The sequence below is a fragment of the Dermacentor variabilis genome, chromosome 9 (genome assembly GCF_050947875.1).
Source record: "Dermacentor variabilis isolate Ectoservices chromosome 9, ASM5094787v1, whole genome shotgun sequence".
NCBI lineage: Eukaryota > Metazoa > Arthropoda > Arachnida > Ixodida > Ixodidae > Dermacentor > Dermacentor variabilis.
In genome coordinates, this window is record NC_134576.1 from 136,063,648 (window position 1) to 136,080,390 (window position 16,743).

At 47.1% G+C, this 16,743-nt stretch overlaps 1 protein-coding gene across 1 annotated transcript in view; it reads right to left on the reverse strand.

Moving 5' to 3' along the window:
- Positions 1 to 2,320: 2,320 nt before the first annotated feature.
- LOC142557617 (phospholipid-transporting ATPase ABCA3-like) overlaps positions 2,321 to 16,743 on the reverse strand; it is a 30,779-nt gene continuing 16,356 nt past the window's right edge. The window contains exons 10-20 of the mRNA XM_075669582.1: positions 15,410 to 15,716; positions 13,386 to 13,539; positions 13,010 to 13,135; positions 12,034 to 12,291; positions 9,830 to 10,071; positions 8,399 to 8,560; positions 7,125 to 7,283; positions 4,882 to 5,063; positions 4,118 to 4,291; positions 3,793 to 4,015; positions 2,321 to 2,616 (exon numbers count right to left, since the gene is read on the reverse strand). Coding sequence (XP_075525697.1) covers positions 2,377 to 2,616; positions 3,793 to 4,015; positions 4,118 to 4,291; positions 4,882 to 5,063; positions 7,125 to 7,283; positions 8,399 to 8,560; positions 9,830 to 10,071; positions 12,034 to 12,291; positions 13,010 to 13,135; positions 13,386 to 13,539; positions 15,410 to 15,716 — 2,227 coding nt within the window. The 3' untranslated portion in view covers positions 2,321 to 2,376. The remainder of the gene's footprint in view (positions 2,617 to 3,792; positions 4,016 to 4,117; positions 4,292 to 4,881; positions 5,064 to 7,124; positions 7,284 to 8,398; positions 8,561 to 9,829; positions 10,072 to 12,033; positions 12,292 to 13,009; positions 13,136 to 13,385; positions 13,540 to 15,409; positions 15,717 to 16,743) is intronic.

A 16,743-nucleotide genomic window follows, 5' to 3' on the forward strand; every position in this document is an offset into this window, starting at 1 on the left:
AAGAAAGCCCATCATAACGCTATTCATATTCATATTAAATTGAGAGTATTGATTTTTGACGTAGGCGCAATGGTAAGTTGAAAATGAGAGCTGCAATAATATTGCAGAAAAAAGTTGCTTTAGCACGTCAGGCTTCCTGTAGCCACTACTTAGTTGCAAAAAACACACATTTCCTTCTTGTTTCGACCGTGTATTTTATTCCCCTTCCACTGCCTTGGCCTGAACGACATTTGCCAGCGCCGAGAGTGATTCAAACCGTTTTTTCTTTGGTGAGAGTATTTATATTTATGGCTACTTGCCCTGTTGCCGTCGACACGTCACCCACTCTTTCACACGCGAGTGCGCTTCTCAATTCTCTTGGCAAACATTATTGTGCTCAGAAGACGACATTCTCTAAACGACAACAGGTTCCGCGCACTGCTTGTCACGCCAAAGCCTTCTGCCTCTTGAATAAGACCAGTTGAGAAGGACTCCTTGCTGGGCGAGTTGGTGCATGACTATGTTAGGAAGAGTTGTGCGTACAGGAGGACGAACATAGGAAAAAACGAAGCAGACGGAAAGAGCGCAGACTAGAACAAGTAGAATAGCTAGCATAAGACTAGAATGCCAGCTAACTGCGTTTGCTGTTTAATCGGTACTGCTGTCTTGCTTGCTCTTGTAACGTCAAGCCTGCTAGCTTTCATTCCGTCGCTCGCTGCACTGCTCTTTGCTTCCTTCCAGTGTTTGGTTATTCTGCAGGCTTACGCGCCACAGGTTAGTATTGACAGAGCATATAGATGATACACTTTCTAGAGCAGTCCTTAAGCTGCCGTTCGTGACTTGGTAGTGGATGCGAGATAAATACTCTGCCACCCATTTTTGATTAAACTTGAACAGCTTTCTCTGGCTGTTTCTCCCGTTTTCGTGGTCGGAGCAGTACGTGGCCTCAATTGGACGCATACTGATCTCGTGCCAACGACAGCTAGCTCTTCGAGACGCACGTGCGCTCACGCGAGAGCATGTGGCTTCCAGGGGCTTATACTTCGGTCACACGGGAGACTTTCAATCGCGATCAAGCCCAATCTCGATTGAATATGCGATCGGATCCCTCCAACAGCTTGCGCAAAGCAGGCAATCGTAATGAAAAACGTTCGTCGGCACTCACACGCTTTCACTCATAAGGAACCTCACGGCGACGGCGACAGCGACGCCGTTGGCAGAAATCCGCCTGGAGTGTCCATATAATTGATATCGCAATAAAAACAGAAATTCGATCCCTATCGGGCTCAGGCGCATTCTAAAATGATCCGTGTGACTAGGGTTATTAGGTACAGTGTTCGGCAGCGGCACCGTGTCGCGCCTCTCCGCCGCCTTGGCCTAGGGGTGCACGGGGCGTTCTTTGCCCAAGTGGCTGCGCCTCCCTTGACGAGATGCGCCGCTCCGTCTTGCCGGCTCACCAGACTTTCGCTTAGAGCGACTCGGACAGTGCGTGAGATCTGAACGATGCTTTTCTTCAGATTCCCTGCGTTACGGCGCTGGGCTTGCTTAGCCCGTCGTCGCGTTCACAATTTCCCAGCCACTGGAGCCGCAATCCGCCATCGCAATCTGACAGGGGCAGATTGCGGCTCGTGTACCGAGATTTTAAGCCCCGCACCACTACGGTGTCACCCGTAGCCCCTGTGTTGCTCGTCGAAATTTAACCCTATCGCCGATCGTCATTTCTTACAATTTGGTTCCCTTGTCCGCTACGTACGCTCGGCACTGGCAAATGAATCAAGCGGGCACCAACGGCGCCCGTTGTTTCGTGCTATTTGGTGCTGATACACAATTACCTCTTGCGCAGGAAAAACGGTATCTCATCGCAAGGGCAAGCTGTCAACCGAAATTTTACGGTGGCCTTGCTCATACTCGTGTGCTGAAGGAATTCATATATGAGCAGGATGAAACCAGAGGCCAGTCACGTACATGCCTGGTCATCATCCACCACTGCACACAGCGCAAATTTAATTAGGTCGTCGGTAGCAACACGGTGTGCCAACACCGCTGTCGCTCATGTCATCTCTGTAGTCTTCGAAAATTCATTCCAATCAACGTTTACTCAATTTCTGTATCAGTTCTTTGTGATATTCAATTCCAAGCCAATCCCACAGTGTATGAGCCGCTGATAAGAAGGGCTTCCCCTGCTACAGACTACCAGTGCTATCATCGTCACCACCACGATCATCTAAGGTTGCACACCGTTGGTCTCCCTTTAAGCGACGGTGCACTTTTTTAAATTCGGGCATCCACAAGCTTGTGCTGCGCTTGTGTTGCATTCGTGTAATTTTCTGTGTTCTGGAGCAGTAAAAAAGCAATCAAGCAGACGCAAACGATGGCCACGTCCAGAAGGCAGCGCTTTTATAATATCCCCAGTGCGGCGGGCGCCATGACCGGACGGTTTCCCGGCGCTGCCAGAGCGATCGCTGCGGCTGCGGCCTCGCTGGCCTCCTTCCGCGTGACGCTCAGAAAGATCTGCTCCAGCGATGTGTCCGTGATGAAAAAGTCCTGCAGCTTGAACCTCTTCTTGATGCGTGCCATGCGCGTGAACATCTCGCTCCACAGCATGTGAACCTGCGACATCTGAAATTCCAGCAGGCCCTGCAGAAACAAACGCCGAGACTCTTATAACAATGTCGAGGATGCGCACCCCCACGTTCGCGTGTTGACAAACGTCGCCGGAGTATACCCGACTTCAACAAGCAATTCTATTCGCTCTTGCTGAAGTCGTGCGTCATGTTTGGCGAGCAGAAAGGTGCCATTTTCGCTAGTACAAACCGATTCGCCCACGCGACGCTGCTGCCACGTGTAAGAGTCAACTTCGAGATAATGCTCAGGAGCATTTTTAATTAGCTCTGAACAGTTGACCAGCGTCGCTAGTTCTGACAATCAAGCTCTCGATACGACGCCGCGTTGGCCTGCACATAAGAGAGAGAGAGAGAGAGGAGCGTTTCAAAGATGAAAGAAGAGCCTATTTTGCTGAAATTTATCGGAAACATCACCGTACAGTGTCACAAAATTGGCGCGCCGACGACACTGCCATCTGCCTCGTTCTCCGCTTTCTCGGCCGGCACTGAAATCGCTCTAGTGGGCCGTGGCACCGTGTTTGCCGTTTGTGTGACGAGGGCGTAAAGATGTGCTTCCAGTTATTCACGACTTTATGATTGAATGTCTGACCGCAGGCGCATAGCGAGAAGGCGATTTCGTGGAATGTTTTCTGTCTGCATGTGAGCTGTTCCTTGATGTTCCCACAATGCTTAACAAAGTTTAAGATGACGATGGAATACCGATGAAGCCCACCATGAGCTTAAGGCCGCTGCGATGCACTGAATATATACATTTGTGCATGTGTATCGTAAAAAAAACATGTTTTCCATTAAGTGCTGTACATTGGACATCTGTGTTTATATGTTTTAGTGATAATTTATTGCATGTTTTCTGATACTTCACAATTGCCATTGTAGCGTAAAGCTCTTTTAAGATATGCTACCGCGCTTACGTTGCAATAAAACAACTCATCGGAAAAGTAAGAACTTGATGACAACTTCGAAAACACTTTCCGTTTCGTGGGCATTTTCGACGGCATAAACACCGAATAGTATCTCTGGTGCTCTATTAAGTGCTGTTATTGCAATGTTTAGTAACAAATGATCTCTTTTTACTTAAAATTAATGCGATGGTTAGAAAAAAGGCATTTAAATTTCGTTTTTTTTTTTAGAATACTGTCGCCAAAGAGGAAGCGGTGCTAGAAAGAGTTAACCGCAAACAGGCGCATACCTCATAGCTGTGCACTAGCTCGGCATCCGTAAAGTTCTTGCGCACGTCTTCAGCCACCTGTCGCTGGTAGAAGATGTCCTGCTTGCGGTCTGGGTACGTCTTGACGCTGATGGTGTAGCCCTTGCCGAACTTCTCCTTGAGGTGCGCCAGAGAGCCGAGGCACTGGAGGTGCCCGCCGCCCAAGATGGCGATGCGGTTGCAGAGGAACTCCACGTCGACCAGACTGCGATGCGCGGCGAGTGGTGACATCGTCGTCGATTTGCCAGCGGCATACGCGACGCACGGGGTCAGTGGACGCGCAGCACGAGTGGCTGAATCTGCCTACCTGTGCGAACTGAGCAGAACGGAGATCTTGCTGACCTTCTGCAGTGCGCAGATGAAGTTGATGATGCGCTTCCGAGACGTCGTGGCGATGGCGGCGTACGGCTCGTCGAGCAGCACCAGGCGCGGCATGCCCAGCATCGAGAGGCAGAGCGACAGCTTGCGTTTGTTTCCGGCGCTGGCCGCCGAGCAGAGAGCGAGGCATTTTACTTGCGATAGCGACTTACACTTCGTATTGCGGTAAATAATAAGGAGCAAGGGAAACATTGACCTAGTTAGCTCAAATGGTAGAGCGACCGCCCCGGAAACGCAGTAGAACTGGGTTCGAATCACGGACCACGGCGAATTTTTCTCCGACTACAAGGCTTTCTTTCTGAGAAACCTGTACGGGGTTGCCTTTTGTGGCTCCGTGCCACAATTCAGGTGGATGACAATTCGTTCCCTCTCATCAACTTATACTTTGTGGTTACACGGATTTGTAAAGTTGTTTTTTTTTTGTCTGAAACCTTTCGCGTGTCATATGCGACTCCGAGAAATCAGACAGAATGTCATTTGCAATGGGAATTTATGCGATACAAAGTTCGCAGGCTTTCTACAGGCAATCGATAGACTTCACAGAAAAAGATAAAAGTGAAAACATCCCCAGAGTTCTCTAAATGGTATATCTTGAAATGGTCCATTTTTTTTTTCAGGTTTCTCAAGTGAATGGGCGCAAGTTCACTTTGCCCCAACCTTAGTCCCCTTGCGCCTCGCATTGCAAGGACGTACCTGTAGGTAGAGACGAGCTGCCCTCCGATTTCATCGAGGTGGAAGATGTCGAGAAGCGCATCCACGTACTCAGGAGTCATGGATATGCCGCTGAGACGTCCAAAAAGCGTGAGCGTCTCTATGCCCGTGAGCAAATCGAGCAGGCCGTCCCGCTGTGGGCAGTAGCCGATGAAGTGCTGGAACTGCGTTCGCGTCGATTCGGACCAATATTGTGGTCAATCTACTGGTCAAGTTCTCATGTATAATGGCTTAAATTTCAGCGGTTTCCAGACAAAAATCTGTATTGCCACCGGCAGATAAGATTTAGAAAAGAAACAACGTAAGAAGCGCGTAAGTAAACCGACAGAGTACGTGAAACGAGTGTTAAACCGCGGTGTTTATGTTGTACAATATGTGAGGGTCGGGGTTAAGCGGTGAACATCGAAAGTTCTGTGCCACTGCTGTAAATGTTTGTAAATGATGCGAGAAATTTAGGGCGATTCCAAGCTGAGCTTCACACACTGAAATAGACGACCTCTTACGTGATTCTGCTGGCGTTGACTCTAGAAATACAGTTCGCGCTACCCTGGTGATATTCCTGGGGGAGATTGACAACACGGCATGCACCACAAAGCTGGGGGTGGCAGAGTCAGAGTGGGCAACAAGCTTATGTCAGCGCCAATTTCTCTCTCTCTCTCTCTCTCTTATATATGGCTACAGCGCTTTACACACACACACACACACACACACACACACACACACACACACACACACACACACACACACACACACACACACACACACACACACACACACATATATATATATATATATATATATTGTAAAGGTGTTTATTAGTCACCGGCGTTTAGACCGACCGTCAGAGCAGGGCACTGACTCTCAGCACGAGCGACGTTCCCGAACAAAGCATTGTATATGAGAGAAATAGAGAAAAATTGGCGAAGCTTTTTGCCCACTCTGCCACCCCCAGCTTTGTGGTGCACGCCGTGTTGTCAATCTCCTCCAGGAATATCCCCAGGGTAGCACGAACTGTATTTCTAGAGTCAGCGCCAGCAGAATCACGTAAGAGGCCGTCTTTCTCAGTGTGTGACGCTCAGCTTGGAATCGCCCTTAATTTCTCGCATCATTTACAAACTTTTACAGCAGTTGCGCATAACCGTCGATGTTCACCGCTTAACCCCGATTCTCACATTTTGTACCACATGAACACAGCGGTTTAACACTCGTTTCACGTACTCTCTCAGGAGTTCGCAAAGTGGATACACTTGGAATGAATTTTAAGGATGACGCCAGTTTCGATAGAATAATTCCCGAACTTTGCGAAAAAAAAATGCATTGGCGTTCCAGTTACTTTCGGGCTTCAATACATAAAAGGACGTTTTGTTAAGAAAGAAAGTGCAAAGACAGTGCATTTTTACCGCAAGTTTGACGGGGCATATATCGTAAATGGTGTCATCTACATAATTCGTTTGAAGTGGATATGCCTTGCAATCTCACCCGCTGGAATTTGTAAACCACAATATGTGCCGTAAGGTAATTAGTTAGAAACATAATTAGTGACTTCTTTGATTAGTCCATTAGACATTTTAATTTTTTGTTCAAGTAATGTCTGCCTCATGTAGTAGAAAACTCGTGAACTTGAGTTTTGCTATATGCCACAGGCAATTTTTAAGAAGTTTTGAAAGCGTTAGGTGAAACACCCTGTATGTCATATGCAGGGTATTGAAAGTTAAAACTAACGGTAGTTTTAATAAAAGCGCTATGACAGGCATGCAACATCTGCTTCTACTGCTAGATTATGCAGCTGGTTTACGCTGCATAAATCTACTAGTTATGCATTTTGGCGGACGCAATTTACACGAGAAATTTCTGAGTTCTCAAAGGGATAATTACCAAAAACGTCTAAATTTTCTTGCTATCACTATTATAGCACATATTTATATTCAAAACGCAGAGACAACTGTATTTAAAGACTTCACTTCGATTATCCTATATGCTTTCTGTTCCCAGATATTCGTCATTATATTTAACACTGAGCCAGCTAATTGCGACCGGCGATTCGATCAGGTGAGCCATGTATGCTTGAAGCTTCTGCTTATGTTACACTCAGTATATGTGTGGTTAGTCCTTTGGTCTTTTCTCCTACTTTTCAACTCTATGGCCGTGGGACAGTTCGTGTGTCCACTATAGCTGGTGAGATGTTCCTCCGTATCTCATTTCTAAATAATAGAATAACAACTCACCTGCTGTCTTTCGTGTACAAGCGAGAAGTTCAAGGCTACCGCGTCCCCTTGGTGCGGCAGTATTTCGCCAGACAGTATGCGGAACGTGGTCGTCTTGCCCGCACCGTTGACGCCCAAAAGGCCGAAGCACTCGGCGGGGTGCACAGTGAAACTCAGACCCTGCGCGCGCCGTGAAATTTACTCCAGCAGCGGCATTTGCACGTCGTCATTGAGTATGGGTTTGTTTAAGATCGCCCTTGGCTTCTATATCTTCTAGTTTACGATCCATGCCTTATAGACAGCCTGCATAAATTACCACTGATGACTCTCAGGCCACAGACCGGCGCGGCCCAACCCATGCCACCCGGCACTGCTTTGGGAGCCCTGTTACCATGGGCTCCCAAAGTGAACCGGCGTACCGGTCTTTGGTTAACTTTGAACCTCAACAAGATATCCCATTTAAAGCACAGAATGGCATCTGCGAGCGTTAGCGCTGGCAGCATTTCTCCTTTCCATAAAGCGCGCACCACCTCATATTTATTGTGGCCCCAAAGTTCTCTACATTTCATTATTGCTGCATTCCGCTTACCTTTTATTTTCAGATTCTCTTGTGGGGTGCTCGAGTGTCTTTCCTTCATTTATCTATACGCCGAGCTATTTATATTCGACTCCAATTCACTGTATGTTTCTCTCACTTCCTTTTTGATGATTCCTGGTTGTCCATTTACACTTTCATTTACCCTCTAGTTGGTTGTCACTTTCTTGCCCCCTTTCTACATGTTGTGTCCACGCTTTCCAGGTACAGATACTTGTGCACTTTAGCCGCCCATTTATTTTGACCCATGTTCCAGAGTCTTTCTTCAAAACAAATTTTGCCCTGCGCTTCTCTGACTTCAAAGGAGGCCCAACTCACGTCACCCTGCGCTTCATGCAGGGTGGCATGGGAGACCAGTAGCACCACTTGCCGTATTTCTTGTGTTTTCAAGCTTTTAGTAACTTCTGCATGTATGGGGGTGCGCGGGTGAGGGTCGACTCCGCCGAAGCCGCAGTTCGCTTTCGAACTAAGCGTGTTTTCTTTTTATAGCTTAAGCGGAAAGCCGATTTATTTGAGGTCAAGGTCGAAATTAATGGAGTCGAGTGCATTTGAGATGTTATGGCACAGTAAAGTTATCAAAACTTGCTAGGGCCTTGGTTCTTCCAAAATGCAATGTAGTCGTCCTCCAATGAAAAACAACTATGCGAATTCAAAAGCTGTGAAAATCCATGAAGTCGCGACGGTACCACGAAGTACTTGCCTGCAGCACTGTGTGGTTGTCGACGTAGCCGTAGGCTTTGCACAGGCGGTGGGCGAACATAAAGGGCTTCGTAGCGGAAGGCCCCAAGCGACCAGCCGCGAGTTCGTCGACGAGTTTGTTCTCATTCTGAACGTCCGTGTCCTCTAACCTTGCGAGGCGCCTCTGCACGGAAGCGTTGCCAGAGATATTCGCATCGTTGTAGCTGATGCGCACCCGAAAATGTGGGGCATCACGCGCGAGAGACTCCTAGCGTCTTCTCTCGGCGTGCCCAACTGCGTTTTCTCCAGATATTGGATTTTTCAACTGCATCTCATGCCCCGCAATTCTGAGCATGTGCGCTGAACTTATCCATCGTAAACTGCGGAGTGCTGTGCAAATGACGTGCTGAACAAGTGGTAATTGGCAACAGTGCACACCAACGTTGTACAATTACCATACTAATTCTTACCTTACCGTACTATACTTACCCTGCTATTCGCATAGTAATTTTGCGGGTGATAAATAGAAAATGTTGAATTCTTGTTCTCATGATTGCTATTACGCTTACACGCCCATTGAAATCATCATTGTCTCTTTCTTGCAAGAAAATAAACTAATGATGACGTTAAAATCCGCACCTATCGAAAGACAAGGAGTCACAAGGCCAATTAAATATACACGAGAAGGATTAAAGCAAGAGCCGTAGAAAAAGTGCCACATTGCCAGGGTGCCTGTATAGCGAGGTTTTAGCTTACTGTGATTACAACACTTATACTCCATGCTGCTGTTATTCCAGCAGCGCCAAAGTCTTAGGTATGGAGTTACGCAGCGACGCTTATTTAGAAAGGCGCACTGGTCGACCAAACTAATCAACACGATGGCGCTGCGGCTGTCTTTACTGTAACAGACAGACAGACAGACAGACGGACGGACGGACGGACGGTCGGACGGACGGATAGACAGACAGATAGACAGACGGACGGACGGACAGACAGACAGACAGACAGACAGACAGACAGACAGACAGACAGACAGACAGACAGACAGACAGACAGACAGACAGACAGACAGACAGACAGACAGACAGACATAGACATAATAGACAGACAGACAGACATAGACATAATAGACAGACAGACGAACGGACGGACGGACGGACAGACAGGGAGACATACACAGACAGACAGACAGACAGACGGACGGACGGACGGACGGACGGACGGACGGACGGACGGACGGACGGACGGACGGACGGACGGACGGACGGACGGACGGACGGACGGACAGACAGACAGACAGACAGACAGACAGACAGACAGACAGACAGACAGACAGACGGACGGACGGACGGACGGACGGACGGACAGACAGAACGACAGACGGATGGACAGATAGAGACAGACGGACGGACAGACGGACGGATATGCCAAGCATTGAGGTAGCTGTGTATACCTTTGCTAGGGCGAGGCCCTGCGCTACGTGTGGTGCTGCCGGCTTCAGGGCTGCTAACCCTTGTGGGTGTTCGGGCAAGCTCATCCACCTGTCTAGCGAGAGGCGCCAGGATTCGATGCAAAGCAGCAACAAGAACACGACCACGCCTTCGATGGACAGCGTGAGCACCTCGTAGAAGGCCGAGTAGGCGTTCGCTTCCAGCGGCTGGATGGCGTACTCGGAAGGGTCCGGCACGTGCCGGTCTGCGCAACACGGGGTCACGTTATTGATCGATCGCTTTCCCGTACAGAACAATGACATGTTTACTCAATATTTTCCCATACGAATTATTTTTTGTGTGCTGACATTTTATTTCTATCATTCTAGCGCATATTCGGTGGCAGTATTTTGCACACATAGGTCCGTTAATTACCTTCACAAATGTGAACTTTGTGGATGCATTAAGCGTAGCACTTCAGTTGCAGGAACGAGGGTCAACTGTTTCACTCGAACTCTACTGAAAGTAGCCTCCCCCCCCCCCCCCCCCCCCACAGCCACTTGATAAGTCGACCTAATATGAAGAGAACTCTCAAAAAAGAAATGAACGACAGCAACAATGAACCCGTTACATGACCACACATTGACGCCACTGAAAATCATTCAGTTGTCTAGCTTTCAACACATATATATTTTAAAAAATTAGACATCAATAATATTTCCTAGTTCTTGCGATTATCAGCTGTTGTCTTGGCGTGTAGAGTTGTAGACTCAGTGTCGCAAGGGGCTAAGAAAGGCGCTTTGGCCTGTTCGGTGTGGACAACGACGTGGGGGCGAAGTGATCCAGCAGAAGCTTGGCGTTGTAATATTTATGCTTTGCAGGAGCCAGGAACCACGCTTCACGGTAGGTTTGGCAGTGTCGCTAATTGGTGTTCATCTATCGGGGACCTTACTACAAGCTATTAGCCATGCCTGCTTACGAGGAGTACTCCAGGTTCATTTTGTTCTGCATGTGAAATAACGGATCACATACTAAGCAATATATAGCTAACCGTGACAAAGCTATGCTACCGCTATTCTTCATCAATCCTCCAGCGTTATTTAAGTACGTATTTTCGCAAGTTAATCTACATGTGGCTGCTGTAAAATTATAATGTTAATCATTGGCTCAAGGGTATTATGACGCATAAAGACATAGCTGAGCTTGCGCGCAGCATCACGTAATATCCACTCCGTTGTCATGCTACTAGCCCTAGTCAAAATAACTTGTTTTCGAGCTATTTGGTAGATACTTGAGGCCACGGTAGCGCAAGGAAAAGATAAACAACTGCGCCCGCAAAGTCCGGTCTTGTATTCTTTGTGTACCTTTTATCTGAGCTACAATGGATTCCCCGGCGCAAGCATTAGGAAGCATCTAAGGGGACACCAGAAAGAAAAATAATTTGAGCTGTATTAGGGAGTTACTCTTGTACAATAGGTGATGTAATCCAGCGACCACTTCCTCGGATTAACAGAAACATATCTCGACGGCGACGCTCTTGTGGGCTGCTTGCACCGGAAGCAATTGCACAGCCGGAAACAAGTCATAGAAGCCATGTCTTAAACACCACCTACATTAAAAAGGCCGCACTTACAGTCAGAGGAGGCTTGATAAGTCTAAACAGACGGAAAAACGAATGGTAGGCGAGGGTGCCTTCATGTTTGCTCATCAGCTTGCCGAGACGTCATACATGTAGATTTGGACGGCGTCTGCTCGCGGCTCGAGCTCTTTCCTTATCAGTAAAAATGAACTACATTGTATTATAAAAGCTCTAAGGACTGAACTTGGCAAGTTTCAAGAAATTTTTATCAAGCCACAAGAGCCGAATTATGAGAAAATAATCTGAAATGTTTGACGTCGTACTGAAGTGCCATCGATGGAGCTTCGGCACGAAATTAAAAAGAAAAAAAGAATCAACTGTGACTTTAACTTTCTCACCTAATAATCAACCTCCTACCACGTAATTAACGAAAGTAACGTTTTGAAATATTTTTTTATCAGTCTGAACTGATTTTGGTATCTGTTATGTTGTTTTTTGTCCCTCTAACAAGGGAACAAGAGGGATGGGGTTGTCGTAAGCTATCCAGTAGAGCTCGAATGTCTGTTTAAACAACACACTTTCTTTTAAGCCACCGTTCCCCGGAATATCGTGTTTTCTGGCGTAGATCTTATTTGGGTGCGCACTCACGCTGGCAGCACCGCAGCAGCGACAATTGTCGAGAGACGTCGGAGGCGTGGCAGTAGCTCTCGAGCTCGGCGCCACCGCTGCGGCACAGTGCGTTCTCGCTGGCCAGCTCCAGGATCTTGGTCATGGCTCTGGAGTACGAGTACGAGGGCAGCACCTGGAGCACCTGCAGCGCCACCCGGACGAGCGCAACGAGGCCGGAGCTCCTGCCGTCTTCGGCGTAGTGCTCCACGAACATCGCGCCGAGGCAGCCCACGGACGCTGGGAAAGCATACGTTCGCGATCACAGCGTGACAGCAGCGCGCGAGCACGCCGGTTGACAGCACGCGAGTAAACGCCCGATGCTGTGAACCCGTGTGGGAGCTGAAACGTCTTTTTGTTTCTCTCTTTTAAACTTCCAGGCCCGTACTCACAAACAGTTTCTTGCGGTAGAATTGTTCCTAAGAGAAAATTCCAGCCAATCCTGATGCTGGGGGCAATTGTCAGCGAAGGCGGCTGCCCAACGGCAACGTTCACTTACGGACGAAACGCTTCGTGAGTTCAGCGCCTAGTGTTTTTCTTTGTGTGGTTTGTGCGTGTGTTTCTACCGCAGCTGATCTACAGCGTGTGTACCGCGTTGCGCAAGACATTGAAGCAACGTTGAAATGAACGGAAATATGTATTTCGATGTGCCGTGCAAGTAATGTTCGCCTCCCTGAATAATCCAGATCAAGGTAGAGAACTACGAGTGTTAGCTGTTACAGGCGATTTTTAAAAATTCCATAAAACTTAAAAATGATCATGTTCACCCTGTGCATGGGCTGCAGTTCATCGAAGAGATGTTGGTGCAAGAACCGTTTTGGGAATTTTCATATTAAGAAAAGGCGCAGGATTCTCATATTTATGCCTCTAATATTTTTCTTCCCGTTGGTGCTGAGGGCTTTTTTCCCGACATTTCCGTAGAAAGTCTACAAATTGAAAGAAAAAAGTTGTTCCTCACACATAATAAAAGTTGAAATAGCGAGCGTGGAGAATCCGACGTTGGGGTCGTCGAACAGGAAGGAGCATGTGTAGACCACCGGAAGAGCCGCGTAGCCGTGGAGCAGGTTCAGCATGAAGACGAGTTCTGGAAAACAATGATTGGGCCGAAGGGTGAGTTCGCGGTTGTGAAATAATATGCGCAACATAAACAGTGCCTAGTGTTTGAAACTCGATGATAACGAGAAGAAAAAGAGAGAAAAAAGCTACGAAAGAAACAAAAGATGCGAGAACGAAGAAACAAAGAGGAGAAAAGAAAGAAAAATAAACGAAAAGGAATGAAAAGAAACATAAGATAAAAGAACAAGAAAGGAAGGAAAAGAAAGAAAACTGCTCACGGATGTCGCTCATCTTGAGAGATGTGTCCGGGATGAAGAACAACGGTGGCAGCACCATCATCGCCGTCCCCATGTAGAACATGAAGTCGAAGATGAAGTTCATCGTCCAGTACAGCAGCGGGGTCATGCCCGTGATCATGTGCAGGTGCTTCACCTGCAAGCATGCCCCCCGGCACCACGTTTGGCCTGTCGAAGTGAGTACTGCATTGCTAATGTGCTGCTCCCGGTAGCCTCCCTTTTCGTTTTGGTTAGCATTCGTGTCCGTTGTTCCTTCGAACTAGAGCTATGTATTCTTTGTTCGTCTTTCGGGGGCTTTGTTACATGTCAGTTGCTTCACAGATCTTTGCTTAGATTACACTGACTTCAACGCCACTGATATGTTCTGTGTTATCTATATATCCTCCTTTAGCAACCAACCAAAAATATGTACACACAAATAAACAAACAAGCTAACGAACTAGCTAATTTGCAGATGCCACTGGCGGCTATGAATTAGTGCACAATATAATGGCTCAAGAACAGCACAACAGAATGCTAACCACTTTTGGACGTAATTTTTCCTTCCTTACGTGAAATACTTCGCTTTCTGATTCTCTCCTCCTTTTCTTTTTTAATCGAAAAATGTCTTAGTCCTTTTCAGACTACTTGCCTTATCGCTGTAAAATTTGTCCGCTTCAAAAGTAACACCCATTCGCAGACATGAACTGAAGAAAGCACCTTCAGATAATCCGCTTATCTTACTGTGTGTCTTGTGACTCGTAATGCGCAACGTTTCAAATTTTGTTCAAGCTTCTGGTACAGTTTGTGTTCTAGACGTGAATCTTAGGAATTGCCCATCAACACAGATGCAACTTTTTTTCTTTGATTGCTCACACTTATTGAAAGCTGCATAAAGCTTCATTCTCGAAACAATAGTTCGCCATACGGCAATATATTCGCTATACTCTACGAGTCCAAGGTTCACTAGATTTAGCATTCCGGCTCAGCTAACAGATAAGGTTGTGTGTGTGACGTGGCGAGAAGGGTCATGCACCCTTTACACCTAATTAGTAAAACGCGCAATTAATGTTCAAGCTCATACACTCCAACATTTATTTTTTTGCCAGTATAGTGTCGATTCTCTACTGCAGGCTGTTCATTTACAAGCTAAGGCTGCCATTAGTGCTTGAACATTCACCAGGTACTTCGAATGACGTGTAACTGGCCATTTGGCGCTGCGAGGTTTTAAAAGATTTCAACGCGTTAATAATTTATTCCAACTGTTGGAGCAGCGACGCGTCTCGCGTCACCTCGGACCGCGCGGATCTCCTGCATAAGCTGCAACTGCGTCGCCACCCCAACATGATGGCGCTACCAACATGACGAGTGTCGCTTTGGCATTAATGAAAATTTTTAACTTAAATTTCGTTCATGCCCAGACAGTTGCGACAACGTCAGGATAATCAATGCGTGACTCTACGCCCTTAATCTGGTTTCTTCTTTATACACGTTCAATAACGGCAGAGCACGCTTTACAGGAGACACAAAAATAAAGGGGGGTTGGACACGCACTTGGTGCAGTCATCATCATCGTCGTCATCATCGTCAGACTATTTTAAGTCCACTGCAGGACAGAGGCCTCTCCCTGCGATCTCCAATTACCCATGTCCTGCGCCAACCGATTCCAGCTAGCGCCTTCGAATTTCTTCATTTCATCACCCCACCTAGTCTTCTGCCGTCCTCGGCTGCGCTTCCCTTCTCATGGCACCTATTCTGTAATCCTAATGGTGCACATAAGGTGCATATCATCATCATGATGGTAATCGTCATAATTTAAATAAATCTAAACAGGAAACCTTTCTGGACAAATTCCAGGACGTTGCTCCATGTTTGAAAGATAGGGTTTGGTTCTCGAGGGTTGATGCTATAGACAGATTGATATTTCGCTGGCACTGCTTGCAAACCGGAGAGAAGTAGGAACACATTTTAGTAAGGTGTAATCCCCTAACATGACTCGATTCGTCAAGCCTCGTTAGGAGGTGTACCTGCAGCTTCCTCTCCGTGATGGGGAAAAATACGAAGTTGCTGCACATGAGGCTGGAGACGAGGGGAAAGAAGATGGAGCGCAGGTACTTGGGCAGCATGCTGCGGTACGAGTTCTGGCTGTGGACGTCCTCATCGAGGCTCGCCTGGTTTCCCACCCCGCGTTCTCCCTCAATGGCCCCCGTCGTGACGTCGAAGTCAAACACGGCCGTCTCCTTGTTGGTCACGTTACGAAGCCGAGCGGTGTTGTACAACCTCAGCACGAGGGGCGCCATGTGCTGGATCTGGCCGTTGTACCAGAGTACGTTTCTGCGAGAAGTGAGTTTGTTTTGAAATTCATGACACTCTTAGAGGAAAGGGGAGGAGAAATTGGCACACGTATTACAGTACAGAGTTGTTATGAGAATACAGGGTAATGTAACGAAAGAAAAAGTTTGAAGAAGTCATCGACGACGATTGTTGATGTAAGCGAATAGTCCGAACGAAAGAACAAAGCGATCAAAGAAATGAACGAACGAATGAACGAGTGAGCGGACGTTTTCCTTGCCGAGTCTGACCATCTAGCTACCCTTAAACGGCAAATAGAGACAAAGAAATCTTGTTTGTGTGTGTGTGTGAACTGTAAGGCTTATGTGCAAAAAAAATTAGCAAAAGGGGTCAAATAAATGCATGCGAACTTGTTTGATGCAGGTGCTGCAGCAACTAATTTGCTTCAGAAATTTTTTGAAAAACGTCCAAGACGTATTAGCTGCTGTATAATCGCATTGTTGGACGTGCAATTCTATACGTCCGGTTTTGTTCATTAGATAAGTTAGGTACGACTCAGATTGAACCAAAATGACTCCGTAAATGACTGTAGCAAAGTGCTGCTGGAGATGTTTCTGGGGAACATGACGGATCACGGCGAATTTCTTGAGAGTTGTCCACGTTGTTACGCATACCGAACGTGCCAATGAAAGCGTTCCGATGAAGAAATTACTTGCGCATGTAGAGCCCTTGCGTTCCGTTGCAGTGCAGCGCACAGTTGGTGCCTCTTTCATTGTACGACTACAACGATACGTTTGCAACATCGAGCAAAAAACCGACTTTCGGGTTGAAAACTGTAGTAGTCAAATTATAACACTAAGTATACTCGCATCAAAGTTGATTATTGCTGCTGTCGGTGCTCTACCGCTATTATGAGTGCCGAAAACACATTCAGACAACAATGCACGTAGATTATCGGAATCACTAGGAATGCTATACTGTACCAATTTTTTTCCCTTAATTTTTGCGCGGCCTATGGATGTACGCGCAAGTCGTGGGCTAAAAGTATCATAACAGACGCCGCTGCAAG